The 27,325-nt window shown below is 27.1% G+C and overlaps 1 protein-coding gene across 1 annotated transcript; it reads right to left on the bottom strand.

Moving 5' to 3' along the window:
• Positions 1–8,114: 8,114 nt before the first annotated feature.
• Positions 8,115–26,849, bottom strand: LOC100197338 (small ribosomal subunit protein uS10m). Its single transcript, XM_065805994.1, has 6 exons — positions 26,711–26,849; positions 16,344–16,396; positions 10,865–10,932; positions 8,762–8,886; positions 8,470–8,578; positions 8,115–8,391 (listed from the first exon to the last, which is right to left on the bottom strand). The coding sequence occupies exons 2-6, from the start codon at positions 16,393–16,395 to the stop codon at positions 8,257–8,259; spliced, it is 489 nt and encodes a 162-aa protein (XP_065662066.1). The 5' UTR covers position 16,396; positions 26,711–26,849; the 3' UTR covers positions 8,115–8,256.
• Between the last annotated feature and the right edge of the window lie 476 nt (positions 26,850–27,325).

Raw genomic sequence — 27,325 nt, 5'->3', positions numbered from 1 at the left:
TAAAATCTTTTTAGATTAAAAGTTTTCCATTATGTGACAGCAAGTTTAATAAAATTAACAGTCTTGTTAATGCTTGAGATAGTAGAAGTTTCAAGGTGGTTAAGAAGAACATTGTAAGTATTATCACAAAAAAAAGTTTCGCTTTTTGAGTTCATTATTTTGTATGTTTTTGATAACGTGGACAAAAGTCAAACAACTAAAGAGTTCCATTTGTAGTTAACCAAGGTTTTTCATTAAATATTAGAGTTAGATTTTTATCACATATAATTGCCTTTGCTATTTGACTTTCTTACTGATTCTAAAGGTAATGAATTTGATCTCATAAAAATTAGGAATTTATTTGTTTACAGGTTTTAACAACATTTTAAAAAGAAATTTAGGACCATTGTATTACAAGTTATCATAACATTTAAAACACTTTTCGAAAGAGAATTTATATCAATGGTTTTCCCAAAACAGCAACTTCCTGATTTTAATTACTATACTTTTTTGGTTAACGGGAAGTTACAGAAAATTTTTTATAATAATTTATAACTTCCTGTAAAATATTTTTTTCTATAAATTGAATTTTTTTTGAGATTTAGTAACTCTTCCTTATGATCCAGCAATGGGAAACTTCAAGTAGAAGAAAAAGTTAGATAAGTGTTTTTTACTAATTTATATATATATATATATATATATATATATATATATATATATATATATATATATATATATATATATATATATAGATAAATAGATAGATGATAGATATAGATATATATCAGGGTGTAAACTAGCCTTGTGGAGTCCTGTCAAACGCGGTATTCCCAAATGCTCATAAAATTAAAAAAAAAATCCTTTAGAAAAAAAGTGGTGGTGGGCTCCCTTGCTCTCCTCACCCCCGGTATTGTCGGCCCTGTTAATTAAGTCTTACTGCAAACACTATTTCAAGTAGTACATGTGCTTTGTCAAATAAGTTTATTCAAAATATTGAGAAGCCGTTTGTGTCAGATACTTAAAGACTTACCGTATCATACGTTGTTTCGATACGGTAAGTCTTTTAGTTATTATTTTTCTTTTTTGATTGGAAGTCTATATCAACTGAATTAGGTGATCCAGGGAAATGACTCCGACTTTATATCTCTACTTTTTCCAAGTCTGTAGTCTTTAGAAGCTCTATTTAGAAGCTATGTTTGTTGACTCTGAGTTCAAAAAACAATAGTTCCTCTAACCTAAAAGTCCTTTTTTTTTTTTCCTATTAGTAGTCCATAAACATATTTACATCTTTAGAGCTCCTGGATACCAAAAACTAGGATGAAGTAACCTTTTTGTGACTTTCAAATCTGGAGTCCTTTTTTGGGACTCTGCATCCCTGAGGTGATTGCATCGACTATTATCTTTTTTTACATATCAACATCGACTAAAATATTTTTTTACCTATATACAAATTTTTCTTGACTTTGTAAAAAAAAAAACGCTGCTGAAATATAAGTTAAATACAAAAAATATTTTATGATTATAACAAACAGGTACTAAAAGTTTATTTAACAAGAAAAATCGATTTTTTTACTTTTACTGATCGCTTGTATTTAAAGAAATCCATGTACATGAATGCCCACCAGTGAAAAAGAAATATATATTTAAATGATTTCTCTTAAAATGAAAGCGGCAATGATCTATTAAGGTTAAAATAAAATTAAATATAAAATTCTTAATAATAATTAATATATACTGATTAAAATAATATAAAAACATAAAATTCCTAATAATCAAAGTTTAATTATATATATATATATATATATATATATATATATATATATATATATATATATATATATATATATATATATATATATATATATATATATAATTCAGTCAGTATATGGAAGTCAATCAGTCAGTATTATCAAGACAGTTTATCGAAGTGAGTTTTATCAAAGTGTTTTATCGAAGAACATCAATACAAGAAGTGAAATACAACAAGTGCTTCATTACATCAATACAGTCCACATCCAACCAAGACGTTGTGTTCCACAGAGCATTATTGTATCATCACAAGATAAATGTAGCACGGTAAGCCTTGAGAAGCGTGATTATTTATTTTTATTATTTTTATGACTTCAGGTGCAAAAATGGCTCCCGACAGTCTTGGATTGGAAGTAAGAAAGAAAATTATTGGCGATTACGTAAGTGGAATGTCACAACAAAGTATTTGTGATTAATATCGCGTGAAAAAATAGACCGTATCAAGACTATGTTCCAAATATCGTTCTACGGGGAAGTTGGTAGCAGATAACAAAGGTGGAAGACCGCGTTCCACCACTTTTAGAGAGAATTCTATGATCGTCAGATCCGTCAAGAAGAATCCCTGGATATCATCAGTCGAGATACAAAAGCAATAAGAGCTGCCTATATCGGACCGAACAATCAGACGACGTGCTGTTGAAGCCGGATTGTTTTCTCGACGCCCTGCAAAGAAACCGCTGATTTCACTAAAAAAACCAGAAGAAAAGACTCCTGTTTGCTACATCTCATATTGATTGGAATGTGCAGAAATGGCAAACTGTCCTGTTCAGTGATGAATCGAAGTTCAACATCATTGGGAGCGATGGCATTTGCCGTGTACGTCGACCGGCTGGAAAACGCCTCGATTTACGTTATTGCCATAAGACCGTGAAGCATGGTGGAGGCAATGTATTGGTCTCGGGGAGTGTTTTTCTGCTAACGGTCTAGGTCCAATACATCGAAACAATGAAATAATGGACCGTTTCATGTATAAAGATATCCTGAAAGATGTTATGTTACCTCATGCTGAATGGAATATGCCAATAAAATGCAAGACAACGATCCGAAACACACTGCAAAAGTAGTCAAGCAGTGGTTTCAATACAACCACCTATCGGTGATGGATTGGCCGCCTCAATCTCCGGATCTCAACCCTATCGAGAACCTGTGGGCGATCGTCAACCGCAGAATTAATCGTTAAGGTGTTCTTAATAAGAATCAACTGTTTGAACAAACCCAAAAAGCCTGGTCAGCGATTCCACAAAGTTTCATTGATCACCTGATCGAATCTATGCATCGAAGATGCAAGGCTGTGATCGACAACAAAGGATTCGCCACGAAATATTGATAGCGAAATACGGCTTGGTCAACATTTTGTCGAGTTACACTTATTTTTTCGAAAAGGAAATCAACTTTTTTTAATACTTTTGATTAATTTATTAATTTTCGAGTACAAATAATTAATTTTGTGATGAATAAAACTTGAAGAACTTTGTCTCTAAACAGTTACATAGTTATTTCTCTGAATTGAAAAAATGCAGCACTTTTATATAAAGAAACTAAATTAGCATTATTTGGTTGCACTCGTTTTGTCCGATATTGTATATATATATATATATATATATATATATATATATATATATATATATATATATATATATATATATATATATATATATATATATATATATATATATATATATATATATATATATATACATACATATATATAGACTAAAAAGCTGAAAAATTCTTAAACATAACCTATTTGTCACAGGATTTGTCTGCTTTTTAAAACCTTTTTCATTAAACCATTTATTTTTTGTAATTTCAAAACAATTATCACCTCTATTAGCTAAAAAAAACATTCTAAACCTTGATAATTTTAAATTGTAAACAGTATTTCAATGCAATGGTTACTGATCCATCAAAATGAGGAGTACCTTTGGTCTTTAAACAAGCTTTTTTAATTCACCTGAAAAAGTTTCGGATTTGAACGAGGGACATCTATCAAGTACTTAAAATTTAACTGTATTATTTCCTATATATAATAAAGAATGGATATTGTAAACTAGTTGATCCTTACCATAAAGTTCACCAAATCACTGCACAATATAACTTATTAACTGACATGCAAAATCAACATATTTTTTCAACAAAATAAAACAAAATTAGAACTGCAACTGAAAGTACTAAAAAATTTTGGATAGATTTTTGGCTAAATCATCCCCTTTCAACAACTGGCCCAGTGTATACTAAAAAAAGTCTAGGTTCAGTTGCTTTCCATTTTTTAATATCTAATTAAGACCTTGGTTTTCTAGAAAATTTTCTTGGAATGTAACAACATTTCTGAAACAATCAGCCAGATAAAATATTGACTGTAGTCTGAGACAATTTACAACATTTGGGCCATTTAATCATAAGTTAATGAGTCTTCGCATACCCCTAGACTTAAAGCATACTAAATGCATTAAGTCTAAAAGAAACTTTGTCACCATGTCAAAATTTAACTCCATTTAACATAATTTATTAATCGTCCAACAAGAGTAACAAAAAACTCAGTGTCTTTGATTGATAATATTATTACAACAGATATATCCGACAATAATATCCAAACAGGTATCTTAAAATCGGATATATCTGATCATTTTTCAATATTTTTGTTGCTTAAATCAAACTCTGAAAATATAACGCAAATGTTGGACGAAAGTCAAAAGTAATTAAAAGTGACGTATTTGTTGGCATAAGAATCATTTTTTTCCTTCCGTACTCCTAAATACAACAATCTATAGAACTATATATACATATATACATATATATATATATATATATATATATATATATATATATATATATATATATTTCGGTTTTGTGAGCATTACAGCCGTTTAGCCGGGCATTTGACACATTTCAGTCCGGTGATTTTAAATTTTGAGGAATTTTATTTTTTATTTAGAAATGAGTTAGTACTTTTTAAGGCATCAGATATTATAAATCTTAAAAACATAACAACATACTATTTTATAGATAGATTTTAAATGCCAAAGTTGCTTGTTGAATCGTCAGTCTATTTCATTTTCCATTTACTATTTTCTTCAACTGCAATGTTGACAATTACAAACTTATTATTAATTATTTGCGCACCTGCATGATCCATGCATACGATTTAGTTTTAAATTTTCTATAGTGTAATTTATGTTATTTACATTATTTAATTCTTGTTCGTTAAATGACATTTTAGAAGTATATATTACAACAACAACAATAACAACAAAAAGCTATTTATTCTCCTTAAATCATTTCATCATACTGTTAATAACAATAAAAAAAATCATAATAACAATAATAATAATGATAGCATTAATAACATATAATAATTACATATTATATATAATAATAATATAAAATAACAATGTTAACACAAATTATAGTAATAGCAATAATAACTATGTTTACAATAATTAAAATGAAAAAATAATAATGGTAATAAATATAATAATGGTAGTTATAAGAATAAATTTATGTATAACAATAAGTTTATGATTTATTAGGATGGTTTCACTCATACAGAAATCTGATCAAAGGAGTGACACTAATTTTTATATATAATTTAAGTAATAATAAGCAAAGTCATACATTGAAACGCATGGACCGTAAACATATCGATCAAAGTACATAGAACATACATTAAAAATAAACATGTAGAAATCATAATTTGCCGGTTATAATTTAAAAAAAAAGAAGAAAAACAAACAAACTAAAAGTACTGATGATAAATGTAGTAATAACGAAAAGAAAATTAAAAGAATATTTTAATAGTAAGGATAATAATGTCAAATGTAAGAATAAAATGTTTTTCAGAATGTTTTTAAATTGATTTTGTTTAAGATGGAAAAAAGGTGTGTTTTTTTTTACAAAATGTTGGAATGTAAAGTTTTTTGAAGGACAATGTACCTAATATAATTGGTTAGATGTTTATTAATCTAATGGAATGACGCTGAGACGATAGCAACTTGTTGATGCGATAGTTTTAATAACTTGACCCCAAACTTGACAACAATAGCTGAGATAAGATGAGAATAATGCATAGTAAATAATCACTTAAGTTAATCTTATATGCAACTTTTTCAACATAATGACGAATTATTGAGAGCATATCAGTGTGAAAGTTCCATGAAAGATTGCAGTCCATTGACACACCAAGATATTTAATTAATGCATGGCAAGTAGGATGTATTAATCGAAAACTAATAGAAAATGATTTAAAAAATTAAATGAGCTTAGAAAAAAACACACTCTAAAATACATAAGTTTTTCAAGAAGCTAACTAATGTTAGATAAAATAGAAATAGATCTATAGTTAGTGCATGAAAGTTTAGAGCCATTTTAAAAAATAAAAATAACGCAAGATAGTTTTAAAATTTTAGGAAATGTTCCATTTATGAATGAGATATTAAATTGTTTAAAAAGAGTATTTGAAAATTCATTGTTAAAATCTATAAGTATGTTTGTAAGAATGCTGCTTGGACCTAATGATTTTTTTGGATTCAATTAAGATATAAGAGATGAAATTTCAGGAATATGTTGGAGATAATAACAAGCTATGTAAATATGGATATTTAAGATATGAATACAGTTATTTATTTATAAAACTTTTTATATGCACATGAGTATTAATAAATAAATAGCATTTAGTTACTTGGTTAATTAAACATTTTTGATTCATAAAACATAACTAAATACATGTATAATGACTTGTTTCATAAGTGTTTTTCCTAAAAGTGACTGTTTCGCAAGTTATTTTTGCGAAAGAATTCAACTTTTATTTTTATTATTTCAAAAAGCAAATTTTTATATTGTTAATTTTTTGTGGTTCTCAAAATAACATTTAATTAGAAACATTTTGGTACATAAAGATGCTTAATTTTTACATTTCTATCCATTTAGAGAACAAATTTTCATAATTTACAAAACGTCGTTTAGCGAAAGCGCTTATTTTGCAAATGCTACATCCGAAAACGCTAATTTCGCACGTAGCAAAAAAGCTTTATTTTGAAATTCAACTTGCGAAATGCTGTATTTCGGAACGTACTTGCGAAATAAACATCGGTGATTTTAAATGTTTTATTTGTTTCGGTACGAAAAAAGTTAATTTCTCGTTACATCCTTTCGAAAGCATTTTTTTTTCCCGCAATTTTACAAAACCTTCCAACAACTAATATTTATTACAATTAAAAGAGGCGTAGCATGATAAAAACGATGTTTAAAATTAATAACTCGTGCAAGAGGCTTCAGTTTACATTGCATTTCAATTCAAATTTTTAACGAATAACCTTAGAATACCTTTGAATCATAGGATAGTGTAGCACAGGTCACCAGAAAATTATTTTTTTTCGTAGAATATTTCGATGATTTAGTAGGATCCTTATAATTAATATTCGATTACTATGTGACTATATGCAATTATGGCTTCACAATTACGGAAACGTAGTATTATATTAAACTAAATTTCTGTAAAAAATGAAACCAATAATAAAAGCACGTGACATTCAAATTTGACTTTAAAATCTCAAAAAACACGTGTAAAACCTCTACAAAAGTGATAAGGAAAATTACATTATACGATAAATTGTGAATTAATTTGATAGCAAAATTAATACACCTTTTCTTCAATTAAGCTAGAAAGGAGATAATATATTTTTCTTTATTTTGACCCATTTGAGCTTAATTTAATAAAACTGTTCCTTGGAAATTCTCAAATTTTTACATCGTCTAAATTCATTGAAACGCAAGAACACTGAAAGGGTGGGGGTTTTTTCCTATAAATTGTTTTACCTTCATTATCGTCCTGATTTGCTTGATTTACTCCTCAACTAACACGTAAGGGGCTTACCGTTTCTTGGGTTTCAATAAATTTAGATGTAAAAATTTTAGAATTTCCAAGAAACATTTTAAACCGCTAAATTTCCATTTCCATTTAAAACCGCTGCTCACTTGAGTAACATTTTTCTTTCTCTTTTGTTTCCATTAATTTAAAAGTCTCACATTTCTTTATATTTGTCTTTTATAACCCTGTAACTATTTATTCTATTATATGCAACTACAGTAAAATTTCTATAACAATTAAATTTTAATACAAACAAAAATTTTTATGTATACAAATTTACTTTAAGTTACCAAAACTTTTCAAAGATTGATTTTCAGAGAGGTGCTTATTCGAGAACACTAATTTAAGAGGGATCGCATAACATAATTTGAAACTTAATTATTTTTAAGTATTGTCCTTGATTTGAATATAATATTGAATGTAAATAGTTAGGGTTCTCAATAAAAAAATTTAAATAATATTTTTAAATTAAACATATTAAAAACTATATTGTCAATAATGTAACTATTGCATATACACGTAATAAAAAAAACAAAAAAACAATATTATAATACAAATTCAAATTGAAATTTTGTTTCGACTAAAATCATGTTTTTTTTTTTTTATAAATTTCTTTGTAAGAAAGATGGTAGTTGTTCAAGTTCGGTCTGTTCAACACTCATGCTAACCCCTTCAGGAATGTTGCGTTGAATATACTCCAAGTAAATATCTGCAGTATCTCCTGTAAGCTCACGGAGCTAAAGAAAAAAAAATAATAATAAGAAAAATGTCACAAAAACAATTAACAATAAAATTTGCCCTTTTTAAAAGCTTACCTGAAACATTCTCGCGTGCGTGCGCAACTCATACTGCACTCTGTGCTTCTTGTTTATATGTGGAGATTTTAGTAAAGTTCTTTTTTCTATGTGCATGGGGAGAATGATTCTAAATGATTGTAAAACGTTACTTCTTAAGCGTTCAACAAAAGTAAAATCTCATAACTTTTTAAATTTGCATTTGTTCTGCTTCTAATTTCTTAGTTTCGAACTTTTTATAAATAGTAATTAAAAGATTGCTTCATGATTTGAAACAATATCTAAAAATAATCCCAGTATACTCTTTACTTACTTCCCAGATGTATCCAGTTGGAGAACTTTAGCGGCTCTTTGTGCGAATTGTGTGTAACTATCAAGAACGGCTTCATCTGCGCCTCGAACTTTAACTGTCAGCAAAGAAACTAAACGCTCCTTATCCTAATATATCAAAACAAAAAATCCTTTTACAAAGTTACACATACTACTAACAAAGTTTTTTACTTTCATATACTACTAACACAGTTTTTTACTTACACATACTACTAACACAGTTTTTAAAACTTATACATACTTCTAACACAGCAGGAGAAGGAAAAATCTGTGATAACTACATGTGCAAAATAATTTTTTTAGATTATTAAAGCAATATCAAGTGATTTACTGCTGTAAATAGAAAATTAAGATGTAGTAGAAAAAATAGCATGAATATGAGATAATATAAGTCTAAACTGATATGCATAAACTAGCGAAGTTAGGCAATTTGGCCTTAATCCTCAAATTGAGGACCAAAAAAATGAAAATATGTCCAATAACCTAGAGACACTCACGGTTCGTTTGGCATAAAAACTAAAATCTGGTTACACTGTCCATAAGAGAAAATTGAATTTGAAGTTAAATGGCTTCTGCAACATTTTCAACATAAAAAACATGCTGGTTGAATAAAATGATGGGTAAATACCTACCTCTGTTCCATTTAATGATATAAATATATTTTTTCATAGATTTTACGTTATTATTAAAATAAAAGCATTTTGGGGGTTTTTGTTCAAATGTTTTGTTCCTATTTTAGGCTCAAACATACCAACTAAAAAGCAAAATTTTACACGTTATTTTTAGCAGTCAGTTTCCATCAAAATAATACAAATAGCATCACAATTTTTAAAACTGTATAAGGACATATGGCATTCAAAGGGCTTTCAGTAGAAAAAGGAATGGAGCAATTATCTTATAAAAATTTTGCTTTCTAGTTGGTATGTTGAGCCTCAAATAGTAACAAAATATTTTGAATAAAAACCACCAAAATGATTCTACTTTAACTAAAACATATAAAACCTATGAAAAATCACATTTTTATCATTAAATGGAACAGAGGCAGGTATTTACCCATCATTATATTCAACCGGCATAATTTTTATGTTAAAAATGTTGCAGAGACCATTTAACTTCAAACTCAATTTTCTCTCTTGGTTGGTATAACCAGATTTTAATTTTTATGTCAAATGAACCGTGAGTGTCTCTAGATTACTGGACATATCGTCATTTTTTTGGTCTTCAATTTGAGGGTTAGGTACAAAATTGGCAAACTGTGAGCGTATGCGAGTAATTATACATAGTAAACATTTATTAAAAAAATTATTGTTGAAAACAGATGAAAAAAGGTATCAGGAGGAGATGAATGTAAACATTGAAAGCTGTTCACATTTATACATTCAAAAAAATGGTAAAAATGAACAAGTACTCTAAGGTGCTAAATAAACGCGCCCCCCCCCCCTTAATCCTATATACTATCAATAAAATTGCGTGAATACAATATACACATAATTTAAAAGAGTAGTACTTTTCTTGAAAAAAGAGGTTAAGGTTTAGAGTTCTAATTTAAATTTGAACATTAACATATATGTTTATAGAGGTGCTCTCTGTTCAAATTAAGATTTTTGTTATTTAAACATATAATTTGAACACCCACCCCCTCCTCCCCACACTAATTCATTATAAGCAAACCCAACCACACCTTCATCAAACCTATACTACTGTTTATTAATACTTTTAAAGCTTCTCCTCATCTCACATTTAACATTTATTATGACTCCACGGTTTATTTGGTAAATGAGAGTTCATTGTTTACCTTAATAAATTCAGAGATTATACACAGCTTGATTGAACTGAGTTCATGGTTTAACTTAATAAACTCAGAGGTTATACACAGCTTGATTGAACAGAGTTTATGGTTTACCTTAATCAGTTTTAATTTTTGGCTTAAGTGAAGAGAGTAAAGTGAGAAAATAAATCAGACAGACAGAGAGTGTTTATGGTAGTAAGAAATATTGGTACATTTTCAAAATTAGATAAGAAGCTGTAGTCAAGGAAAAGCAGAAAAAAGATCCTAAACACATTTTTAAAATATTAAATATTCAACCTTTTCTTCTAATGTATCTTCAGGACCTGAAGCCAAACATCTTATCAATGCTGCCGATCTTTGCCATGCTAATAAAATCAATAAACTGAACAATGTTATTCTTTATTCAAATTTACAGAAATTTTTTTGTAATGATTAAGGTGTTAGACAGCAAGTTTCTTGGTTAATTTTAAGGAGTCAGTAACTGTTTCTGTAAGCTTACTTATGCAACCATTAATCTTAATTGTAATGTTTTAATATACCATTTTCAAACTTTGACTCTAAAGTTAAAAACTTATATTTTGTATTGCAAATCGTTTTTAATTACTTGGAAAAAAAAGAACATGTACAGGTAAGAGTTTTTACATATTTTGATTATACATAATGTTAAAGCATACATTTAAAATATTCACAAATAAATTGAGATTTAGTAAAATAGAAAAAAAAAGAAATAAACTTTTTTTTTTTCACCAATGGAAACAAAACCTCTTATTAACAATATTTGATTTACTTCACACTTCAATAGTTGATTTACTTTATATATGCCACATTACTCAGTCTTCTCTGTTTAGCCAGCGCTTTCACGCTCAAGTCTTTTTGCGCTTGCCCACACGCCCACAAAAACTTTGGTGAGCGCATAAAAGCGCTTGCCAAAAAATAAACAAAAGAGTTTTGTTTTAAATTGCAACAGAACTTTTTTGTTAGTTAGTTCAACTTTAATGAAAAATAGCTTCTTTTTTTTATAAGTTTTTTTTTTTTTAGTGTTTACTCAAAGCATTTTTTTCGCTATTTTTATTTTAATTCAAATAGCAGAAAAAAGAGAACTTTTTAATCGCGCAGGCTAAATTAAAGATGACCATCCTGCCAGCACTTTTTTGTGTGCTGACATTAAATTTCAAATGGAGAAGACTGATTATTCCCTTCATATCTTAACTTCTGGAAATAAGATATACTTAAGAAACGGAAAAATATATTTCTGCAAAAGACAATGTCTAACTAATGTTTTATGTTTTTTAAAATCAACCAATAAAGTAAACTATAAATACAAACATTTTTATAAAAAATCAGGCTTAATTTATTTTAATTATAAAAAAATCATTACCGTGGATTAGCCTATTTTTTAACAGCCCCTAATTCTGAACAGATATAGCTTTCTTGTTGAAATCATCTTTAATCTTGTGTGATTTTTTTAAAAGGAAAACTGGTTGATAAATTAGAATACAAGACTAATAAGAATATAGAAAAATATTTAAAAATATACATTAAAAACATTAAAGTTTTTATTTGCAAGTAAAACTTTTTTTAAAAGCCTGATAAACAAACAACATAAAATTGACTTAAACGAATAAAAGCAAAATCTATAAACTGTTTAATGTGCAATTTGATGGTAAATATTAATCTGAAAAAAAAATCAAAAATTAATAATATATAATTGTAAGATATTTATAAAACAGTGCTTATCTGCATAATTAGAATGTTTCCCAAATTCCGAATAGATTTTGTAAGGCAAAATATTTATTGCAAAACTTGGCTTTTTTTCATGCAAGAAAATAATTAACAATGTTTAACAACAGTATTTTAACAACATGATATACACATTTAATTTACTTTATGGTAATTTTTTAACGTCTACGATAACATTTGTTAATAGAACAATATATCAAATTAAAATAAAACAAAGATTGTGAAATAAAAATAAGCTATTAATAATAAAACAATGTTTAGTCAAAAGCTTCTTTATGCAATTACATTACTAAAATAACTTTTTTTTGTAGGTTAAAAAGAAAAAAATAGTTCTGGTGTCGGAGATTAAGAGTAATAAACATTCTTCCATATGGAACAATGTTTCAGCCCATGAACTGCTGCTATCTGAAATGACCCCAAGTCTTGTGATAAAATTTACAACTGCCAAATAAAAAAAAGCACTACAAGCTTCTAATTAAATTAAAGAAGGGGGCATTGGCTAAGGCTGCAACCCCCTTGCTACTCTTAACTGGAATTTCTTCAAGTTAACAGTAGCAGTTGAGTTTACTTTATTAATTGCAATAAAATAAACATCGGAAGACATGATTTTAAAAATGCATATTGCACATATTGTACCAACACAGTGTTACATTTTTTAAAATACTAAGCTAATAAATTCTAATGCTATAAGGTCTATGCTTTGAATGTTGAAGTTGAATGCTGAATACGAAGTTGAACACATTTGAATTTGAATGCTTTAGTTGAGGATTTGATAATAAAGGTTCGGAATGAGGAACACATGCCCTTATTTCCAAACAAAAAACCCACTTTTTGAAATCAAAATATAACAACGTTTTTATTATTTATATACTTGTTGCCGAATATTGTTTGTTTAAAGATATCATAGATAAACATTAGAAAATAAGTTAAAAATTAATTAAAATTTCCAAAACAAATTATTGAATGAGATGTTAACAAAAGCATTTGCTATTTTGCAATTATACTTACAGTTCAGAGCCTAATTTTAGGCTCTCAAATTTGCATATTTTTTTCATTAAAAAAACATCTAGTTTCAATAAATGTTTTCGCTCACCATGGAGTTTTTTAAATTCAGTTAAGATAGATTGGGTTTTCCCCTTCGTATTTAGTCTTCGGTGGTTGTAAAAAACATTTGCTGTAGCATGTTTTTGTTTTTTGTTCAACATCTTTAAACATTTGTACTTAATAAACTAGCGTAATAAAAATAGTAATTAAGTGAAGCGAACCTTAAAATACACAAGAAGAATATTCTCTCATAAAATAAGTAATCAATTTTTTTATTTAAATCACTAAGTACAATATAATCCATATATCAATATAAGTCTAAAAATTTTTGACAAGGGGGAGGGAGGAGGTCAAGAAAAGTTGTTGTCAACAACGTTATTTTTAAAAATAAATTTAGTTACTTAGTTACTAGTCATGCATATTGGCCAAGACAAAAGGTATCAAAACGAGACTATTACATACCAGGATCAAAAGGCCTGCCACTTGAAATCAAAGTTGCTCAGTTAGAGAAAGATCTTGGAATTCTTATCTCAAATGATTTTAAACGTAATGCTCAAGTTTCAGCAGCTGCGATGAACGCTAACATCTCCTAAGAGAGGCTAAAAAAAACTGAGCGAAGAGTCATGTTAGGTCTTCTGACACTTGAAGAAAGAAGAATTAGAGGTGATTTAATTCTGATATTCAAGTTCATGTGTGGATTTGATGAAATAAACTTTCATGTATTATTCAATCGTCCTTTGTCGTCAAAGTATATTATGCTTGGTCATAATCAAAGACTTGCACAACAAAGAGTACTCAATTGCATGCTAAGAGAGAAATTCTTCACAAACCTGGTGGTGTTGTAGTGGAATACCCTGCCATAAATAGTAATTGATGCGACTTCTGTCAATATTTTCAAAAATCGACTAGATGAACATTTAAGTTAGTTAAAAGAGAACTTTTAAACGATAATTGGAAATAAACTCTCTCCACATGTTTCCAGTATTCTATTATGTTCTTAAACTATGGTACTTGTGTCGCAGATGTGCACAAGTATCTAAAGGCTGTTAGTATAGAGGTGACTGATGCAGCACATCTTTGTTGGTAATTTAAACATAGCGAACATTCATGATTTTTCAAAAGTCTATAGATTTATTATGGATTGTTGTAAATATCTTAAATTATTGACCACTAAAATTAATTAAACTAAATTAAAAAAAAAAAGAAAATTAGGCAGTGTTTGTAGCCTTGTGTTACATACTCACCCAACTTTAAGCATTTCAATAACATTTTCTATATTCTACTTTTTTTAAACCGTGTTGTGCTTTAAAAATACCTGACACATACAGATCTAAATGAGCACAGGCGAGATCTTTACTCGTAACATTATTATTTTTTCAAAGTGTGTGCTTGTTGGCCTGATTTAAAAACAAATAAAGATTTGAGTAAGTACATAATCTACATTATATTATTTAAATGTTTATACCAGAATCGGCAATCTGCTGCTCGCAAGCAGGTTGACGACCCTGGTATAAACATTTGATGTTAAAATTTAAATATTATGATGCGACTCTACAGCTTCATGCACAAATATTATTATAATATTGAAAACATGATGTTAGAAGCTTTTTAAAACTGAAAAACTTTTATAAATTATAAACTTTGGGTCTTCCATCCTAAAAGATTGCTAACCCCCTTGTTTATACAAATTATCAAATGCATTATTTTGTTATGCTAGACTTAGAATTAGTTTGCTTTCAATGTGGAATTGGATTAGATCTAAAGTTAAAGTAAGGAGGATTCACATTGTGTGACTCTGGAGGATTCTCATTGTGTGACATTCACATTGTGTGACTCTGTACTGAACATATACTGTACTATACATACTGTACAACTAATATAAAAATATTATGATAAATATTTAATATTATCTAGGAGTAGGTCTGTTGACAGGCACGTTGGTTACAACCATTATCCCAAATTACCTAAATGCTAATGCTATCAATACAAAAACAATATATACATACATACATATATATATATATATATATATATATATATATATATATATATATATATATATATATATATATATATATATATATATATATATATATATATATATATAATCTTTTGATAAGATCTTGAAGATCAAAAATTTAAATAGTTACAATTTCTTTATCATAGTAAGAATTTCGGAAAACATCGAGGAATACTCTTCTCCATCAAAGTTTTAATGTTTCCCTTTGTTCCTTTAAATTCCATAACTGGAGCGATTTTTTTTATTATTAACATAATATCGACTTTCAGTTCTTCGATAAGTTGAGTGAATTTAATTTTTTTACCTTCTATCATGCACTGAAAGAAGTTTAAACCAATAGTGTTGCATGTAGTAACCACTTTTACTCCTATTCACTTTTTGTTCAGAGCAAGCCTCAAGGGGGAGGTCAAAATTACCAAAAAATTGTTGACGTAATTAATGGACAGCCCTAAAGAGCTGGAACTTTCCTTTGCCAGAAACAAATTGGCATAAAAATTAAAAAGTTTTTTGTTAATATCTCATTCAATAATTTGTTTTGGAAAGTTTAATTAACTTTTACCTTATTTTTTAATGTTTATCTATGATATGAACACAACTTGCCTCTGCACTTTTGGGATTCCTTTAAGTTCCAGTTTATTTATTTAAAAAAATTAATTAATTATAATTGAATTAAATAATCAATAAGTTATTCAACTTAAGCAACGATTTTCTTCGAAATTAGGGAAATCTACAATATTCAATAATCATTTACTGTATATATAGAAATACTTTTCAAAAATATTAACAAAAAAATAAAAACATTTCTCTAGTTTCAATTTCAATTTCAATTAGTTTTTAAGTAAATAAGTTTCCATTAAAATTTAATTAGAAACTTAAAATAATTATGTTTTTGAAGTTGAAAACTTGAATCTTAAATTTTACAAGAGTATAAACATTTATAATATAACAACTAAAAATCATTTTAAAACTTACATGCTGTTGATAGTAAATTATTTAAACGCAACTGATTCAATCCAAGTGCCATTCTAATTAAAAATTTCCATAAAATTAATAACATGACTTACAAAAAACAATGAGAAATCAAACTTGAAATTAATAATAATTGCTAAAACATTTCTAAAAAACAACACGATGACTTAAGGGAAAAAAATAGTTTACAAGCCATGTCTATAGTAATTTTTTTAGACAACTTAACCACATTTTTTTATAGAAAGCGTTTTATAAATTTGCGGCAAAATAAAGCTTTAAGAAACTACAGTGAATAAAACAGCAATACTCGAAAAAAGGAAACAAATACTATAAGAAAATCTATATAAAATAATCTAAAAAAAAATTAAAAAAAGAAAAATTAAAAAAAAAAATTATATATACCTTAATACTTAGCTGTTTTTATTTTCATTTTTAGGGCAATTGTTATTTTCCACTACCAAAATTAATACAATTCGAGGAAAAAAGCAGATTAGAATGTAACGAAAATAAAAACATTTTTTGATATACTCATTCACAACATTTGTCAGTCAGTATATTAAGGAAATACTTTATTATTTGCGCTAGAAATATGGACAACTTTAAAATTTGTTTTTCAAATGTTTTTGTTAAACTTTACTGTTTTTATCGATGCACAAGTAAGCAAGAAAACTTATTTGCTATTTATTTGTAAAAAAAATTTTTATTTTTGTAAGAAGTTTTTTATGTAGAAAAAAAAAAATTATTAATACTAATATTCAAATATAAATATTTGGTTTGTTTTACTACCGATTTTAAATGCTCTTCTGCCTGGAAAAAACAAACAAAAAACAACAAGATGATAGTTTATTTCCTGATAAACTATTGTTATTAACGATGCTCCAAAAGCTTGTGGACTAGTGTATTGTTAATTCACTGAAATTTTTTAACAAATGATTTAGGAGCCTATTGAAAATTTTTAAAAAAATTTATAAACACATTTTATCAAACAGAGCAATCGTTATGTTCATTATCTCTAGTAATTCGTATTAACGTTGGAAATTGGGAAATATAAAGGAAACAGTACATATCAAATTAGTTTCTTAATTATACAGACTGATAAAAATAGTTTATAAATTGCAAATCAAAACTATCAATTGGTGTTAAATTGTTATAAAATATGTTTTTTTCCTTAACTTGTATCAAATTCAGTAGCTAAAAATAACAACCACACTAAAAAAAAAAGAATACAAAAGTTGAATAAAAATTTTATAAAAATTAAAACTATCAATTTTTTTTTAATTAAATTTTTCTAGTTTATTTAAATAAAATTTGATATTTTGTTAAAATTTTAATTCCTTTTTTTAGTATTTTTCTTTTCCTTAAAAACTACTTTAAATGTAGATGAACAAGGCGTGGAGCGCCACACGCTTTCTGGGAAAGCTTTGTTTAAGAGTTAAGTATATATGGCTATTTTATAAGTATGGTTTCTCAATTAATATTCAAGTAAGCAAAAAATTACTGTTGACTAGACTCAAACCCACTCCATCTATTAGACTAGCATTTATATAAACTTGTATTACTTTATTTCCTGCTTAGGATGAATGCTAGATTTTCTCGATTCTATTAATTGGTTTTTACTAGTTGCCTCTTTGAGAGTCAATATCATAGACACAAGAAATCTTTTTGTTAATTTTTAATGAGGATACAGCTGTAAAACTCAGTTTAATGATTTTGACACCAACTGGTGTCAAAATCATTAAACTGAGTTTTAAAGCTAATATAGATAAAGTTTTCAGAGAGGCTGATTCCAATAACAAGTCTAAAAGGTTTGAGTGTTAACAAAGCCATGTTGTGTATGGATAGTGTTCTTTTTAGTCTTTTTGATGTCTATAGTCAAGATCATATAAAAACCATTCTTTAACAAACTGCAAACAACCACCATTTAGGTTAAGAGTCACCAAAATACAATTTTTTTTTATAAATGTAATTCGCCTCTTCATGCTAAAAAAAACTTTTATTTATCTATATTTTTTAAAACATATCTACTATATATCTACTATATATCTACTATAGCGTATACTAAAAGTAGCCTCCTCGACTGTAGTGGCCTTCATGGCCTTGGGGAGCCAAATTAAAATTTTTTCAATTTGGCTCACCACATTTTCTTACCAATCTTACCACCACAAACTGGCGCATTTATTCATATGTTGCAGATAACGCTGATATCAATGTAAAGACTTTAGACATTAATATCATGCTTCACATTAAGGGTATCATTTAATTTGTTACTTCTAAAATTTTATTTACACAAGAAGATCAAATACCACAAATAGATCTTGTTATTAATGATGAGATAGTTGCAGATCTTAATACTACGGTTTAAAATATCATAAATAACATAATTTCATAAAATGATATCAAAAGTGGTTACAATAATACAATATATAAAGGATTTCTTTATCAGTTCAATGAAAAACTAAAAGAGTTTGAAAAACAAAGACCTACAGAAAAACAATGGATGCAATATTTTAATATGGTGTTGATTGCAAAGTAGTTTACAAGAGCTGTACACATGGTGGATTGGTAAGCTTATTTGAAGAGCATCTTCTTGCTCATTATAAAGCTCCAAAATAAATTGTTTGTATAGACACGTATAGATAAAGTTTTGTAAAAAATACACGGAACAATAAAAAAGTGCAACTATCTTGTCTTCTTCCAATATCTGCTTCTGCTAGTCAACACTTATATCCAGTTTACTATCAAGTTTAAGTATGGATAGGCAATCAACTGGACCCAGCAGACTGGGGTTAGAAATTAGTAGGTGGGAGTGGGAGCCAATTCAAGCTTTACTCCCACTTGCTCCAGAAATACTTCTCAACACCATCTTTTGCAATTGCAAAAAGGGTTGTAGTGCAAAATGTAGCTGCAAAAAAGTCAGGTTATTGTGTTCACCAGTATGTATTAATTGTCGAAACCAATTTTGAATCAGTTTCAACAAATGAAGATTTTGATGGTATTATTGATGAGCTGATATATCTTTTTCACATTTCCAGCTAGAAAAAGAAGAAGATAAAGAAGAAGAAGGAAAAACCAAAGAAGATATAATATACTAATATATATATATATATATATAATAGTATATAGTAATAGTACTAATATACAATATATAAAACATAATATAAAAATTATGTTGAATAAGACTTCTCCAACTTTAAGATTTACAATATTTCAGGAATCGTGATTCTTTGAAAAAAAAAGACAATTTTTGTAGATAATTTTATCTAAAACTTTTGCTTGATCAATCTTTTTTTTTGATAAAATTTACCATTTACCGGAAAAATATGAAAAACCATTTTTTTCAACTTTTGACCTTGAGTAACTTTTTTTGCAGATGCAGGATTGGTGGGGATTTTTTATATATTTTTTGTAATAATGTCCCCAAGGTCTGTACCAATTTTCAGCTCTATGCCAATTATTGTTAACTGAAATGTCTATGTTGACCGGACTAATGGTCAGGAATAGCGTTCGATCGCACTTCTTTAATTTTTATCAGACATATCCATCAAACTTGAGTATTTATCAGACAATCGTCCAACAAAACTCAGTTATTTACTGAAAACAACTATTGCAGTACTGTCGACATTCCTATATTAATGAATGGCAACCCACTCACTGAGTCCTCTTCTTTACCTCTTCTTATGTCTTCATTTACTACTGATTTCATGGAAACCATATATACAATTGATTGCTAAATTAGCATTTGCTAAGGTTGCTTTTCTTTATCGTGCTCGTCATTTTCACTCTCCTGATTCCATTCTCTACCTTTACAAACCTTTAATTCGTCCCTGTATGAAATAATGTTGTCATATTTAGGCTGTTTCTTCTAATGAGGCTCGTTCTCTTCTAGACATGGTCTAAAAATGTATTGTAAATGTAGTTGGACCCGCTCTAACTGCTTGAGCCTCTTTTCTATCATCATAAAGTTGCATCTCTTTTTCTTTTCTATAAAATACTAACAAGGACGCTGCTCAAAAGAACTAAAACTTATTTTCGCTTGAGTTGTCATTCATCAAAGACTCATTTTTTTATTGTATCAGTTCCTGCATGCTCCAAAAAGTTTTATTCATCAAGTTTTTTCCCCCCACACTTTACCCTTATGGAACTCTCTCCCATCTTCATGTTTTCCTGACTCATACAACATTTAACTTTTATTATCATATTTTATTATTATATTTTATTATTATGTTAAATATTCTATCAACCATTTTCTTGCTGTATAACTCTATTCTTTTTTTCTAGAAACTCCTAACTTAATGGTGGTTTTTTTGTTTTTTTTCCTTCGATAAATTATTTCGAAAATGTCTAAAAACCAATGTATTTGGATGAAAAACAGTTTAAAAATTGGTTAAAAAGAAATCATCAGATACTCTTATTGTTAGCAGTTACTGTTCTAAAAATAGATAGTTTTAAAGTAGAGGGAAAGAAAAGTTTACTTACTATGTGGTACTTTAAAATGCGCTAAGGACGCAATTTAACTTTTATCAATGTAAATATGTAAATTTTGTTGAGTCACATTTACATGAGATATGATTTTTTGTTATGCAACAAAATCTCATAACAAGAACTTCCAATTTATGAGTTATTAGTTTGAATTAAGTGATATTTATTTATTCAATCCTAAAGTATACACATTAAATATACACCATTATACTGACAAAAAAGTGAAAAAAAATTAAGTGAAATAAGTAACATATTTATTCATGCTCTACACTCAAAAGAAAACATTGAAAAAAGTTTAGCAAAACAATGACTTTCTTTCTATTAGGTAATAAAAATGTGTCTAAAAATTAGCGATCATTCATTAAGATATTTATTAAAACTATATAATAATTGCTTTTTTAATGTTATTTTATTATAACTTATTTTGTAAAAGTTTTATTATTGCATTATTTTATGTCTGATAATGTTCTATTCTATTCAGATCTAAATACAACAAAAAAACAAATGAAAACATTAAGTTGTTATTTATGTTTTGACTTCTAAAAAAAAATTTTAATTAAGTTCTTTTGAGTTCCTAATTTCCTATATGAAAAGTTTGAGTTAACTAAAGAAATTTGCTGATAGGACACAAAAATGGTTCGACTAAATACTAACAAAGTTTAAGTTATCTAAGATTTAACTTAACTGGTGAATTTTAATAGTAATCAATTAGATGATTTCAAGAGACTTAAAAAAACAGGTAACAAAAGTTCGCGTTAACGGGTTTAACTTACCGGGTATTAACTGTATATATATTTTTTATTTTAGTTCACCTCCCCAAGACCGAGAAGGCCACTACAGACAAGGTGGCTAGTTGTGGCTATAACCCTCTCTCTATAATTCCAAAACACGAACCTTGACGAACAAGGATGCTGTGTGGAGAAACAAATTGAGCGCGGTACTACCAGGGACATGGTGGGGATAAAAAAATATATATGTGTGTGTTTGTATCTCTCTCTCTCTCCTGATTATACATAATCTTATAATTATACATAATTTTATAATATTTATACATAATTACAAAAACGAATAATTACAGTAATATAACCATTTTAAACCTTGCGGTAACCCTAACCCTTAGCCTGATCTTGATGTTGACCCAAACCAAACCCTCAGTCGATGTAGCAGCACTCCGTTGCAAGTCAGGCTATTTGATAGTCAATGTATGTATGTTTCGCTCTCTATAAAAGTTGCTTATGGGGTCAATTTTTTTACAAAAAAAATGATGCTTATGGGGACAATAAAATAAAGGGTACATTAAAATATCCCTGATAATGCTAATGTCCCTGTAAGTATTTGTTTGTTTGTAAAATCTGTCCCCGTAAGTGATACTATAGGTGTGTATATAAATATATATATATATATATATATATATATATATATATATATATATATATATATATATATATATATATATATATATATATATATATATATATATATAGATCTATAGTTTGTTGGCTTTGGGAAGAGCGGAAGGAAAAAAGTGATTCTTACGCCAACATATACGTCACTTTTAATTACTTTTAACTTTCGTCCAACATTTCCGTGTTGGACGAAAGTAAAAACCATTAATTTAATTACAAATTAATCGTTTTTTAAAAAAACCACAAAATCACAAATTTAATTGACCAGAATGTTTTTAAAAACATTCTGAATGTTTTTAAAACATTTTGAATGTTTTTAACAATATAAACAATGTTTTTATTTTAATTTTTTTTAATAAAATGTTTTTATTTTTATTTTTTTTAATAAAATGTTTTTATTTTTATTTTTTTTAATGTAAATCATGCGCAGAGTGTTGCTACATCGACTATCTTATAGCCTGACTCGCAAGGGAGTGCTGCTACATCGACTGACAAATAGCCTGACTCGCAAGGGAGTGCTGCTACATCGACTGACAAATAGCCCGACTCGCAAGGGAGTGCTGCTACATCGACTGACAAATAGCCTGACCCGCAAGAAAAATTCCGGTCTTGCATTTTAATTTTTACTTTTTGTCAACAAAATATGGAAAAAACTTTTGGACAACATCTAAGGGTTCTATATATATATATATATATATATGTGTGTATATATATATATATATATATATATACATATATATATATATATATATATATATATATATATATATATATATATATATATATATATATATATATATATATATATATATATAGGCTTGGTAAGGAAGCGGGTGCAATTGTACTCTATTCCTGAACGTAGTATGGTCTTATAATACTTAGTTGTGACAACTTAACCACAACATTAAAGATGATTTACGAACATTCATATTTATGTATGTTTTCAAGTATGTCTGAAAAATAAAGTTTCAATATGCTAAAAAAATTAACTTTGTAACATTAATCTTTTGTAATCAAATGTTTTTATACTAACAAAACTCTTTTAAACAAATCTTTAGTTTACTTTTATTGATTCTTTATAAAAAGAGTTTTTTAAATAATATAAAGTTGAGTAAGTTTTATTAAGAAAGTATATAAAGTTTAACAAATTATAAATATAGAATAATATTTTATTATTTAAATGTAAATCTTTTAAAACAATTTGAACAATTGATTTGATAAAAAAAAGACTTTCAACAACAACTGCCTTTTAGAGGAAATTTTAAAAATAATGATCATCAAAATAAAAAATAATGATCATTAGACTTAATAAAACAAAATCATAAGATTACTATAGAAATCTTATAACAATTTTTTTTTACAAACTCAAAGATTTAAAAATTTCTTTTGTTCATCTTACTTGAGAAGAATTGTTTCAAAATACTTTAAACTTATTAGCAAACTACGCAAAGCATGATAATAATATTAACTTTTTTATTTATTATATAATTCAATTAGCATTAGTTTTATTAGAACCTTGTTGAAATAAAGCATAAATAAAGAATTATCTTATACTCTTTGAGAAATTAAAGAATGGCCAGGGCCAAGTGGTTGCAACTAAATATTAAATGCATGGTCAGCCAATGATATATATATATATATATATATATATATATATATATATATATATATATATATATATATATATATATATATATATATATATAGATCTAAAGTTTGTTGGCTTTGGGAAGAGTGGAAGGAATAAAGTGATTCTTACGCCAACATATACGTCACTTTTAATTACTTTTAACTTTCATCCAACATTTCCGTGTTGGACGAAAGTAAAAACCATTACTTTAATTACAAATTAATCGTTTTTTAAAAAAACCACAAAAACGCAAATTTAATTGACCAGAATGTTTTTAAAAACATTCTGAATGTTTTTAAAACATTTTGAATGTTTTTAACAATATAAACAATGTTTTTATTTTAATTTTTTTTAATAAAATGTTTTATTTTTATTTTTTTTACTGTAAATCATGCGCGGAGTGTTGCTACATCGACTATCTTATAGCCTGACTCGCAAGGGAGTGCTGCTACATCGACTAACAAATAGCCTGACTCGCAAGGGAGTGCTGCTACATCGACTGAGGGTTTGGTTGGGGCAGGCAGTCTATCATTATTAAAAAAAAAAAATTCCGGTCTTGAATTTTACTTTTTACTTTTTGTCAACAAAATATGGAAAAAACTTTCGGACAACATCTAAGGGTTCTATATATATATATATATATATATATATATATATATATATATATATATATATATATATATATATATATATATATATATATATATATATATATATATATACATATATATATATATATATATATATATATATATATATATATATATATATATATATATATATATATACATATATATACATATACATATATATATATATATATATACATATATATACATATACATATATATATATATATATATATATATATATATATATATATATATATATATATATATATATATATATATATATATATATATATAAATATATACATATATATATATATAAATATATAGAACCCTTAGATGTTGTCCGAAAGTTTTTTCCATATTTTGTTGACAAAAAGTAAAAAGTAAAATTCAAGACCGGAATTTTTTTTTTTTAATAATGATAGACTGCCTGCCCCAACCAAACCCTCAGTCGATGTAGCAGCACTCCCTTGCAGGTCAGGCTATTTGTCAGTCGATGTAGCAGCACTCCCTTGCGAGTCAGGCTATTTGTCAGTCGATGTAGCAGCACTCCCTTGCGAGTCAGGCTATTTGTCAGTCGATGTAGCAGCACTCCCTTGCGAGTCAGGCTATAAGATAGTCGATGTAGCAACACTCCGCGCATGATTGACAGTAAAAAAAATAAAAATAAAAACATTTTATTAAAAAAAATAAAAATAAAAACATTTTATTAAAAAAAATTAAAATAAAAACATTGTTTATATTGTTAAAAACATTCACAATGTTTTAAAAACATTCAGAATGTTTTTAAAAACATTCCGGTCAATTAAATTTGCGTTTTTGTGGTTTTTTTATATAACAATTAATTTGTAATTAAATTAATGGTCTTTACTTTCGTCCAACACGGAAATGTTGGACGAAAGTTAAAAGTAATTAAAAGTGACGTATATGTTGGCGTAAGAATCACTTTTTTCCTTCCGCTCTTCCTAAAGCCAACAAACTATAGATCTATATATATATATATATCATTGGCTGTATATATATATGTGTATATATATATATATATATATATATATATATATATATATATATATACATATACATATATATATATATATATATAAATATATATATATATAAATAAATATATATATATATAATATATATATATATATATATATATATATATAATTTAATAAGAAAACATCAATTATATATTTATATATCAATTATATAATTATATATCAATTATATAATTATATATCAACTATATATATATATATATATATATATATATATATATATATATATATATATATATATATATATATATATATATATATATATATATATAATTTAATAAGAAAACATCAATTAATACAAATTATCTTAATATAATTAATAATTGTATTAAGAGAATTGTATTGATTTTTTTTTTGCTTGTTTACGTAAAAATGTAAAAAATGTAGTTTTTTCCAAACTGCCCATTATCTAAATTAATTTTGCCAGGTAAAGGTGAACATTGGAATGTCTATATTTTAGGAGCATTAAGAAAATCACCTTTCTTGGAGGGGAAGAATCCCCCCCTGTAAAATCGCCTCTGTATATATATATATATATATATATATATATATATATATATATATATATATATATATATTATATATATATATGATATATATAGATATACATATGGTGACATTTTTGTTTACCTAGCTGCCTATAGTTTTTTCAAACCTAAGCTGATTTAGCAGTACTCCTTTTGCATGTTGTACCTAGTCATTTAACGTATGTACTAAAGCTCCTGGCGACTACCTATTTAATTATGAAAACTTATTTTAGTATGATTTCAGTATGTATCTGTATGCCCCTACAACATATTGACATTTCTAAAATAGCATAGAGTTTTTGTATTCGGTTGTATTTTGAAACTTTAAGTCAAAAATTTAATAAAATTCGAAATGTTTTACTGTAATTTGTCATTTGTTTTTGTCAAAATCAATATACTTAAATTCTCAACTAAAATCCAACAACTAAAATTCTCAATAGATGCATGTATACACAACACTTATCTATAAATAGGTAAGTCAATATAGCGATTTATCAAATCTTTGAAAAATCTAATCATCACTTGTTAAAAGCCTAGCGTCGAAAACCAAATTAGTACTGATTGAAGTGTATAATCTGTCTAGAGCATTTTCTCAAAAAATTTCTTATAAACCAATTTGCTAAAAATATGCTTACGGTTAAAATAACTTTGATAACGTAATTTCAGTATCCAGCTATTTAAAAGAATCTTTAAGAGCAACAAACTTCGGCCATTGGCATTTTAAATGAGACATAAACACCGAGACAAATAATTCGAAGATTCGATAGCCGGGTTACATAATTATAAGACTAGATACGCGGGTTTCTTTAATTTATATAAATCGACCGTATGGACTGTGTTATTTTAGCATAGTCACTTAAATTATAAGGAGTTATCCATAAATGATGTCAGAAGATATGTGAGGGAGCGGATGCGAGACACTATTATCAATTTAAACCTCCAACTATGTGGTATAAAAATTTTATGCTCACTTGTGCTGGCTGGTTTAAGTATTTCGTGGCTTTCCTGCATTTAAAGGATTCTTGCCCTGTTTTTCAAATTTAAAAGCAGTTTAAAAGATGTACCTTCTGATTTTGTGCTGCAGCTATCAAATGCATTTTCTTCTGTATTAGAACAGGCTTCGCACATTACTTATTACACAAAAACACGTCACTTCATAAAAAAATTAGTAGGCTTCGCAATAAAGCGATTCGTCAAGGTTATAAAACACCTTTCTCATCATTTTAAGCTTCTCAAATCAGAGATGATAT

This window comes from Hydra vulgaris, chromosome 09 (assembly GCF_038396675.1).
Source record: "Hydra vulgaris chromosome 09, alternate assembly HydraT2T_AEP".
In the NCBI taxonomy this organism is placed as follows: domain Eukaryota; kingdom Metazoa; phylum Cnidaria; class Hydrozoa; order Anthoathecata; family Hydridae; genus Hydra; species Hydra vulgaris.
The sequence above is the reverse complement of the archived record's forward strand: the minus strand, read 5'-3'. Positions and strand labels throughout refer to the sequence as shown.

Excerpts from the sequence above, each read along its gene's own strand:
- LOC100197338 (XM_065805994.1), bottom strand. The coding sequence starts at position 16,395 with ATGGCACTTGGATTGAATCAGTTGCGTTTAAATAATTTACTATCAACA. Across the intron at positions 8,887-10,864 it reads AAGATACATTAGAAGAAAAG|GATAAGGAGCGTTTAGTTTC; the intron begins GTTGAATATTTA and ends TTGATATATTAG. Across the intron at positions 8,392-8,469 it reads CGCACGCGAGAATGTTTCAG|CTCCGTGAGCTTACAGGAGA; the intron begins GTAAGCTTTTAA and ends TTTTTTCTTTAG.